The 11,111-nt window shown below is 42.4% G+C and overlaps 1 protein-coding gene across 2 annotated transcripts in view; it reads right to left on the reverse strand.

Annotated features, from left to right (window-relative positions):
- Positions 1–6,129, reverse strand: part of CLPX (caseinolytic mitochondrial matrix peptidase chaperone subunit X) — a 44,371-nt gene extending 38,242 nt beyond the window's left edge. Inside the window, exon 1 of one of the 2 annotated variants that reach the window (XM_080808785.1) lies at positions 5,783–6,129. In XM_080808785.1, the coding sequence (XP_080664911.1) occupies positions 5,783–5,861 (79 nt within the window). In that variant the 5' untranslated portion in view covers positions 5,862–6,129. The remainder of the gene's footprint in view (positions 1–5,782) is intronic. The other variant, XM_080808786.1, reaches the window with a different exon arrangement.
- Positions 6,130–11,111: the final 4,982 nt, after the last annotated feature.

Below are 11,111 nucleotides of genomic sequence, written 5' to 3' on the forward strand. Positions count from 1 at the left end.
CAGGTTCCCTGCTTATCAAGGAGCCTGCTTCTTCCTCTCCTGCTCCCCCTGCCACCATCAAATAAGTAAATAAAATCTTTGGGGGGAAAAAAAAAGCAGCAGAAAGTTTAATTTTAAAAAAAAATCCCATTTACAATTGTACCAAAAACAATGAAATATCTAGGAATAAATTTAACCAAAGAGGTGAAAAGACCTATACTCTGAAAACTATAAAACACTGATCAAAGAAATTCAAGATGATGAAAAGAAATGGAAAGACATTCCATGCTCATGGGCTGGAAGAATACTGTTAAAATGTCCATACTACCCAAAGCAATCTACAGATTTAATGCAATCCCTATCAAAATATCAACAGCATTTTTTCAAAGAACTAGAACAAACAATCCTAAAATTTATATGGAACCACAAAAGACCCCAAATACCCAAAGAAATCTTAAAAAAGAAAAAGAAAACTGGAGGTATCGCAATTCCAAGCTTTAAGTTATACTACAAAGTTGCAGTAATTAAAACAGTATGGTACTGACATAAAAACAAATACTTAGATCAATATGGAAAACCCAGAAATAAACCCAAATTATATGGTCAATTAATCTTCAATAAAGCAGGAATGAACACAAAATGGGAAAAAGACAGTCAACAAATGGTATTGGGAAAACTGGACAGCAACACTTGAGAGAATGAAACTGGGCCACTTTCTTTCACCATACACAAAAGTAAATTCAAAATGGATTAAACACTTAAATGTGAGACCTGAAACCATAAAAATTCCTGAAGAGAGCACAAGCAATAATTTCTCTGACATCAGCCATAGTAACATTTCTCTAGATATGTCTCCTGAGGCAAGGGAAATAAAAGCAGAAATAAACTATTGGGACTACATCAAAATAAGTTTCTACACACTGAAGGAAATAATCAACAAAACTAAAAGGCGACCTGCTGAATGGGAGATTTTCATTCCCAAATCACATACTCATAAAGGGTTAGTCTCTAAAATATATAAAGAACAGATACAACTCAAGACTCTAAAAATAAATAATCCAATTTAAAAATGGGCAGAACAGGGGTGCCTGGGTGGCTCAGTGGGTTAAAACCTCTGCCTTCGGCTCAGGTCATGATTCCAGGGTCCTGGGATGGAGCCCCGCATTGGGCTCTCTGATCAGTGGGGAGCCTGATTCAGCAGGGAGCCTGCTTCCCCCCCTCTCTCTGCCTACTTGTGATCTCTGTCAAATAAATAAATAATTTAAAAATTAAATTAAATTTAAAAAATGGGCAGAACACATGAACAGACATTTCTCCAAAGAAGACATCCAGATGGCCAATACAAACACAAAAAGATGCTCCATATAAGTCATCATCAGGGAAATTAAATCAAAACTACAGTGAGATCACTTCACAACTATCAAATGTCTAAAATAAAAAACACAAGAAAATTACAGGCGTTAGCAAGGATTTGGAGAAAAAGGAACCCTCTTACGCTGTTGGTGGAAATACAAACCGGTACAGCCACTGTGAAAAACAGTATGCAGTTTCCTCAAAAAATTTAAAATAGCACCACCCTATGATCCAGTACCCACTACTACTGGGTGTTTACCCAAAAAATGCAAGGACACTAATTCAAAAGGATATATGCACCCCTAGTTTTATTGTAGCACTATTTACAATAACCAAACTATGAAAGCAGCCCAAGTGTCCAATAGATGAATGGATAAAGAGGTTGACCTGAGCCAAAGGCTCATGCATAACAGACTCTGCCACCCAGGTGCCCCCTTAACAGCTTTTTAAATAACTACCGTGATCTCAAAGTAGTGTAAAGTATAAACAACAGTACCTTGAGATACGCACGACTGTAATGTGGTAAGAAAATATCTGTGATTTTGGTTGGTGACAAATTCACAGATACTGCAAATACTACTGTGGGTTGTTGCCTCCATTCAAAACTGAAGGAAATGCTACATTTCAGTTAGTGATTAGTGAAAATAAAATTAACAACTTCTGAATTCTATCCCTTTGGACACACTGGAGGCCTGTGAACCTCAGGAGAAAAACCCCTATAATAAAAGGGAAGTACTTCTGTAAAGTATATTTCGAAAGAATAGTTGGCAGCAACAAGAGAAGATGGTTAAAAGCTAAACCATTTACAAAACTTTTGTCATACAAATAAAACATTCTGAGTTTTAGAGCAGCTGTTTTTATTTTTTTATTTTATTTTTTAAAGATTTTACTTATTTATTTGACAGACAGAGATCACAAGAAGGCAGAGAGGCAGGCAGAGGGAGGGAGGGGGAAGCAGGCTCCCTACTGAGCAGAGAGCTGGACTTGGGGCTGGATCCCAGGACCCTGAGACCATGACCTGAGCAGAAGGCAGAGGCTTTAACCCACTGAGCCACCCAGGCGCCCCTCAAATTTTCATTTCATGACCAAGTTATTATTTCCTGAATTCTGAATACTTTTTAAATGATATATGTATTTTTAAAGATTTATCTGCAAGAGAGAATGCACATGTGCTGAGGGCGGGGGTGGGGGCTGGGTAGAGGGAGAGAATCTCAAGCAAATTTCAACTCAGGCCTTGATTTCACCATGCTGAGGTCATGACCTGAACCAAAACCAAGGGTGAGATGCTCAATCGACTGAGTGACCCAGGCACCCCTGAGTACTTCTGAATGAAGAAAAATAACATCACTCCTATAAATAGCTTTCCTCAAGTTCAAAAATGTTTGATGAGTTTTCACTAAGGCTAGTCTGCTGGTCTGAAAAGGAATATGCCAAGAAAAGAGAAATGTTTAAGAAATAGTTCACAGGGGTGCATGGGTGGCTCATTCAGTTAAGTGGCTGCCTTCAGTTCTGGTCTTGATCTCAGGGTCCTGGGATGGAGCTCTGCTCCATCACGCTCCGTGCTCAGTGGGGAGTCTGCTCCTCCGTTTCCCTCTGCCCTTCCCTCCTGCTTGTGCTGGCTCTCCCTCTCTAATAAATAAATAAAGTCTTAAAAAAAAAAGTTTGCAATTGCAGAAATAAAGATGTGCTATCATTTATTCACTTTGCCTTATTTAATTTGTACTGTATTTAACAAAAGAGAGAGACTTAAAATCTGGCTAAAAGCTGTTAAGGTAGGCACATTACAGAACTATCATGAAAATTATGGACGTCAACATGTTTGAGCATCTTCACTTACATCCTCATGAGGTGACACCCTTTCACTGGACATGGACAGAATAGAGACAAAAATCAAGGGAGTTACATGTGATTCCACACTTCTCAGAACCAAATTCAGACCAAGTACTATCATTCAGAATTTTGTAAATGGAATCAAGCATTCCTAAATGTACGTATTTAGAATGCAAATTTATATATAGAAAAGCGCATTAAAATATATACATACTTATACATATGTACAAAAATATATACAGATTGAAAAGTATCAGAAATTTGGGTAGACAAAATATTTAAAGTTTCTACTTTACTATAGATTTCATATTCAATGAAAACAGTAGGAAAACACATTAAATTGAAGATACAAATAGCCAACCAGGAAAAGAAAACATCCTGTATCCAGCATGACAATTTACCAAATAATTTTTCAAACTACCATTTTAAAACTTTAAAGTCTAAGGTGCCTGGGTGGCTCAGCTGGTTCAGCAACTGCCTTCAGCTCAGGTCATGATCCCAGAATCCTGGGATCAAGACCCACAAGGGGCTCCCTGCTCCTCCCTCCGCCGGGAGCCTGACCCTCTCCCCTTTCATGTTCTTTCTCACTCTCTCAAATAAATTTTTAAAAAACTTAAAAAAATTTTCTTTTTAAGTCTAACAAATGGAAATAGAAAATAGCACTACACTTCAAGAGAGGTCTGAAATCTTATTTTTACTTCATTGTGTAATTTCATGGTATAAAACTATTTTGATTAAATTTTTTGTTTACCTATATTATATTGCTAAAATTCTTAACTAAGAATAACAAACTAGCTAAAGTTCAATTCTGATTTTTTTCTCTTTTGCCTCTCTTCCTCTTTTCAAAGAATCCTAAATAAAAATAACCTTCCTGGAGTTTTTTAACCTTAAAGAAAATTATTTCTATACTGCAGACTAGTTTACACTTTAAGAGTTTCTACTATGGACAATAAACATTTTATGTTAATGAAGCCCTGAGAAAGTCTTAACCAATGTGAAAACCATTTGCTGCTTCACTGTTATATAAAAATATTAAATTCCACAATGATATGAGGTAACGTCCCATATTTTAAGCTTAATTTACAGCAGACACAATGGTTCAATATTTCTGAAAACTTCTGACAAACTTATAATAGATGATCATATCTAAAGCCATTAAATTGTGTTGCTTCACCTAATAATACATTAAATTTTTAAACCAGTGGCTGTTCTGAAAATAAAAGAATTACCACACACCCCCTATGATTCAATTTTATGGCACAACTCACTGCAACAGATAAGGTACTCTGTCAAAGAAGCCTTCCCTGCCCAAACGGAACACACACACACTTTACTCACTTTTAGAAATGATATTATTCTTTGCCTACTTCTGTAGATTTTAAACTTGCAAATGAGGACATGTTCACCACTCTATCTCCAGCACCAAAACAGGACCCAGTACATAGTGAGTCCCCAAAAAAGATGTCAAATAAATGAATTTAAATGTCACGTTCCAACGGTTTCAACCCAAATTCCTGGAATAAAGACATCTGCTTATTTAGGTTTAACAATGTCTTGAAACTAAACACTACTTTTCTGTATTACAAATGCTTCACCCACATTATTTAATCCCGCTTTGTGAACTAAACTGTCCCAAAATACACCTTTAGTAAATGCTAAGGGCATTTATATTAACCTAAAATACAGAAAAATGGGATTTTTTTATTTACCCAAACATCCTAAATTGACAAGCCAAAATAAAACGAATTTGTCTAAAAGTGATTACATCTAGCCTCTAGTCTGATATTCATAGATCTGGGGAAGAGGAAAATGGTTTCTTTTCCGGAATCTCTTGGCTGGGATGACACTGTTTAACAGCTCCTGATCAACAGAGAGTAAAGGTAAACAAGCGCCACACTTAATAAACTATATCGGACCGTCAAGTTGGGAAAACTGGCCAAAGACTGCTGAGACATTTAAGTACTTCAAAAAACAGTTTCTGCGGAAATTTTCCCAGTCACCCCGGCCGCTTCCCTGCGGGCCGCGAGGTTCCCCGGCGCGGAGAGGGTTGGTTGTGAGCCCTGCTTATGCCCCGGCGTAAGCGGCCGCACAATGACAGTGACACGGTAGCTCTCGCGCGGCCTGCGCCCGGGACGGCCGGCTCGGCGCCCCGCGGGAGGCCCCCCAACAGTGGCAGCCCCTCACCCGAGTCCTTCCCGGAGCACCCGACAGGCCGGAAGGGAACCCGGCCCGACTCCGCAGAAGCCGCCGCCGGGCTGGGAGGCAGTACCCGGCGGACCTCCGAGTAGGGTGTGGGGGCACTTTTTAACGAAAGGAGCGTTTCGTGCCTCTTCCAGGTTTCTGCTAAGTAGCCACATTCCGGCCCCAAAGTCAAGAGGCCCGAATGCGCGCGGGCGGGGGAGCACAAGGGATTTACTTCAAATCTGAGAACCAGCTGCCCCAGAGGCTGGCAAAGCCCCATCCCACAAGGACGGCGGGGGGGGGGGGGGGGGCAGGCGAAAAGCCGCGCGTCCCCTCACACCCTCAGGGTGGGGCCAGCCTCTTGCCCTCCCCGGGATCCCCCCCGCGGGCGGTATACTTGCAGGCCACTACTGGCTCAGGTGAGGGACTACTTCGTTACCTCTCTGCGCGGAGGCCAGCGAAGAGCTGATGAGCCGCGCGGCGGCCGTGCCGCAAGTACAAGCGCCGCAGCCGGACATCTCCGCTGGGCCTAGGCCGGGGCTTTGCCCCCTGTTGCCCTCCGGGTCTCAGCGGCCCGACTCCTATACGCAGGGCGCGCTAACTTGGCTCCGGACCCTCCCGCCGACCCTAGGCTCAGTGCAGAGTTCACCCGTCTCGCAGCCAGGCCTTCGCGCTCTTCGTACCCGACTGCCGTCTACTCAGTAGAGTAGACACTTAACCCCCCCTCCCTCCCTCCCTCCCTTCCCCTCCTCCTTCCCCCCACCCCCCCTCCGCCTACCGGGGCCCGGGGAGCGTGCGCGCGCCTGCGTCCTAGGCCTAGGGAGGGGGCGTGGGCACGCGCTGCGTGTACATGCGTGATACACCGCGAGAGGCGAGGGGAAGGGGGCGGTGACCTGGGCGCCAATGAGCACGTTACGGCCGGCGGCCAGCCCCAACTGGGACAACTACAATTCCCGATATGCAATTCTCCCAGAAAGTCCACTTATCCCAGCATCGAAAAATATGCTAAGGACGCTCAGAGATGCATGCTGGGAGTTGTGTCCCAACTGGTCGCAGTCAGTCCCCGTCTTCTTCGGTTGGTAGCGGGGAAGGTCAAAGTGAGACCGATGGCTTAGTCAGCCCCAGTACTCTTCAATATCCTTTGGTAGCTGCTAGATGCTTCAGATTCAATAAGTTCCTTCCCCTGGGGATTCCACATCTTACGTACCTTATCTTCTCCTTCTCTTTAGTTTCCTCACTTGTAACATGGAAGCGGTATTTTTACCTATTCCCTCGAAGCACAGCTGTTGGGTGACAGCTCTCTTGTTCTTTCAAGCCAAGTGGTGATAACTCTTCCACCTGTAACTAGTCCCTGCGTGCTTTATGATTCTCTGTCGGTTCCTTTAAGGGTTTAACCTGACCACACCCTGTTAAATAGTTCTCTTACCCTTTGGAGGTCTGTCTGCCGGGCTGATGCCTCTCCAGACAGCTAAAAGCCGGTCAACCAGCTGTACAAGAAGAGGATGGTGATGAATCAGATTCTTTTCCTATCTTGGCATCAGACAGTATTTACTTTGCAAGATTTTGATCAAGTCCAAAGCCCAAAGAAATTGCCAGGTGAGCTTGGATGCCTTTAGTTCTGAGCTTAGGTGGGGGGCAAGGAGAGGAGGGACAATTTAGAGTCTCGCCCAGACACACAAGTTATTTTGCCCTCATCAGTCTTGGATCAAAGAAATGTGGCATCTAGTTCCCTGAGTCTGGCCATGAGAAGGAGCATTGGCCTTCGCCCAGGACACAGGTGTTCCGTGTTTTTCTCTCTGAGGGAGCTGACTCCCACTCCTTCTTTTTTTTTTTTTTTTTTAAGATTTTATTTATTTATTTGACAGAGAGCTCACAAGTAGACAGAGAGGCAGGCAGAGAGAGAAGGGAGGAAGCAGACTCCCTGCTGAGCAGAGAGCCCGATGCGGGGCTCGATCCCAGGACCCTGGGATCATGACCTGAGCCGAAGGCAGAGGCTTTAACCCACTGAGCCACAGGCGCCCCTACTCCCACTCCTTCTTCAGCTGAAAGTGGCAGAGAACAGGAGGGAGCCTAGGTATTCTTTAGCTGCCTCTATTAATAGAATTTTGAGAGAGGAGAGACTCTAAAGTTCCTTCAATCCAGTATTTTCAAACCGTGTTCCTAGAACCCCTCAGAAGCCATAGCTCTGTGGTGGGAGTGAGCAGATTAAAATGGTGGACTCCCCGTCTCCTCCTCCACAGCACTCCTAATTCAGAGCGGCTATGCTTTTATCTGTTTTTTATTTATTGGGGTTTTGTTGGAAAATAGAATTATTCTGCTTTAAAACAGTGTTCGAAAACCATCGATTTTAGCGTAAAGCTCTTTTAGTAATGAGCTAACCAGATCACATGGACCCTGTTTAAATTCCTCTCATCCCACCCCACCTTCTATTTCAATTATATGCAGTTTCCTTCTTATTATAGAAATAAAGAAGTTTCTCCTTTAAACCCTTAGATCGCAAGCTGAATAAAAGTACGGCTAAGGTTCACCTGAAGACTAGCTTTTCTCTGACTATTCTAGGAATTTGACTTCTCATTCATTTAGTCAACAAATACTGAGGACCAATTACATGCCAGGTGCTGAGGAAATAGCACTGAACTTAAAAAAAGTTTCTCTTGTGGAGCTTCTGTCCTAGTGGGGAAAGATAAGACAGACAATAAACAAATAAAACAAAAATATATTCCACTGGTGTGACAACAGGAGTATCCTTATATTGTTGTGTAATATATCCTTATATTATTCCCAGGATGATTAAGCATTTAATTTTATTTACAGATTGATGTTTTGTGTTTAGCCTGTATTCCCAACTGTACTTTGAGCTCTTTGAAGGCAAGTATTTCATTATACATTTGGGCTGAATACACAGTAGAAAATCAGTAAGTACATGACTAAATAGTCATTTTCCAACAATGCTTTTGCTTGGTAGAAACCTGGGGTGGTGTCTTTAGAAATTCCTACATATAATCAGAACAAATTATAATTCACAAAGAGGTGTTAATAGACACAAATTCTATAAATTTAAACAATGGTTAATCCAACTGATGAATGTCCCAGAAGGAATTCTGAGGAGATGCCTGATTAGCAAAGTATAGACTTTGCCCTAGAGAGTGCAAAACAAGGAGAGCTGTACACAACTCAGTTTGACTTTTTCTCAAAAATGTGAACAAGGGTCATGTGGCTTTGGCATCAGACTGGTGATGGGTTTCATCACACAGGCAAAATGAATTTGGTAGTTTCAGTGCATCATCCCAAAGCTATGCTCCATGGGACAGAATATACCTGGATTATTAGGCTCAGTACCCAACAAACATGGATTGGGACAGTAACTTGGTGCTAGGCTCTTTAATAGTGTAAGTCTTATAGTTGTGTTCAAATTGGGGAACTTGTACTGTGGGGATATACGGAGACTCCCTTTTCGGTATTGGAGCACAGAGGGTTGTCAAGTTTAAACACAATAACATCTGTTTGGGAAAGAGTTCAAATGTAAAGGATAATTCCTTTTTTCTTTTTTTAAGATTTTATTTATTTATTTGATAGAGAGAGACACAGCCAAGAGAAGGAACACAAGCACAGGGAGTGAGAGAGGGAGAACAGGCTTCCCGCGGAGCAGGGAACCCGATGCTTCGGGACTCCATCCCAGGATCCCAGGACCCGGGGATCATAACCCGAGCTGAGGCCACTCGCCCAGTGACTGAGCCACGCGACGCCCCATAAAGGATCATTCTTTAGGAACCACTTGACTGTTTGACAAAGGAGTATGTTCCATTTTAGGAGCGTAGGCTCCCTGACCTGAAATTCACAGGTTGGGACATTGTTCTTGCTCCAAGGTGTGGCCAGATAGCTAAGAGATGGAGCAGAGGTTGCTGTCAGGCCAAAGAGCTAGGAGGCTCTGGAAGTACCCAAGACCTTCTCTCACTTGGCACTGCATGGATAACCTCTGGTCAGGTTGCTCTCAGACCATTCCTTCAAGTTCTGGGTTTGGAAGCAAAGAGCCATTTGAGACCTTCCCTGTGATAAAATGGATCTTCTATCAGGAGGGTGATATCATCCTATGGTCATAACTTAAACCAACTTTTTGGAACAAAACTTCCATATCACACCTACTTTCAACTCACTTCTGACAGGTTAATGACATTTTAAAAAAGAAAGTCAAGTGCAATTTTCCAGCTAAAATAGTTTAACTAGAGGAGCTGACTCCTTGTCCTGCGTTATTTACTTTTTATGACTTACATAGCTGAAAGCATATAACTTTCTATGTCTCCATTTTGTGTAAAACTTTTTTTTTTCCCCTTTTATACTTGATTCTATCTTCCAGGATTTTCAATTAGCAATAATCGCGCCTCGGATAAACCTCATTGGCTACGATACTGCCACTGCGCAAAGCTTATCTGCCAGGATTTTGAACATTGTGAGTTACTAAGTGAAAAATATTTTTATAGGTTAAAGAGTTCAGTGAGTCATCTGATGTAGCAGTGGATTTTTCAGATGAGGAAACAGGCCTTTAAAAAGTCGGATCTCGGGGGCGCCTGGGTGGCTCAGTGGGTTAAAGCCTCTGCTTTCGGCTCAGGCATGGTCCCAGGGTCCTGGGATTGAGTCCTGCATCTGGATCTCTGCTCAGCAGGGAGCCTGCTTCCTCCTCTCTCTCTCTCTGCCTACTTGTGATCTCTGTCTGTCAAATAAATAAATAAAATCTTTAAAAAAAAAAAAAAAAGTCAGATCTCGGCACCTGGGTGGCTTGGTTGGTTGGGTGTCTGCCTTTGGCTCAGGTCCTGATCTCAGGTCCTGGGACCCGCCCAGGTGTGGCTTCCAGCTCAGCAGGGAGGCTGCTTCTCCCTCTGACCCTCCCCCTCTCATACTGTCTCTCAAATAAATAAATAAAATCTTAAAAAATAAAAAAATAAAAAGTTGGGACTCTACAAAGGTCACATAATGAGTCTGAAACAGAGAAAAATAGAGCCCGTCTCTTAATTTTAAAATCTGTGTTTCTCAGTCATTGCTTTTTTAAACCTCAGGCTCCCTTTGATAAACATCAAAGTCTCACCTTCTTCACCAGAGATTCTGGTATATCCTCTTAGAGAGCCATGATTCTCGGGAATCGATGTATCTTCTAAATAAGGACCTTACGTTTTCATGGCTGGACACCAGTCCTTCAGATTAGCAGACATTGATCCTTCTAGGCACGTAACAGGAACTCAACATTTATATTTTAAAAAAATAAAGGACCAAAATGAAAAAGGTGGGGGCCTATGTTTATAGGTAGTATAAGACTCAAAATTATGCTAAAACATTGTATAGAATTTTACAGAGTGACTTCCCATCCATTTTCTCATCTGATTCTCATAGCAACACAGTGAAGTATTGGTATTATTTGCATTTCGGTCTGGGCAGCTGAGAAAATTAAGATATAGAGGGTTTAAGTGACTTGTCCAAGGTCACAGCAGAACCAGGACTCACACCCTAATCTCCACAACTGTTTTCATTATTTGCCTACCTTATTTGGTAAGATTTTAGGGGTCTGCAGAATCTCCATGCCCTATCCAGAAATATCTCACATCAGAGATTAAAAAGCTGTCATTCCATGAAGGCAGTGATCCCCCATCCCTCCTCTTAAGAAAGACCTACCTAGGTGTTTGTTAAAATTTATGTAGGCCCTTCCCCTAAAGATTTTGATAAAATAGTTTGGAGTAAGGCTCAGGAATGTATTTTTATTGCTAGACTCAGGAGGTGGT

Source organism: Martes martes, assembly GCF_963455335.1.
Source record: "Martes martes genome assembly, chromosome: 7".
NCBI lineage: Eukaryota > Metazoa > Chordata > Mammalia > Carnivora > Mustelidae > Martes > Martes martes.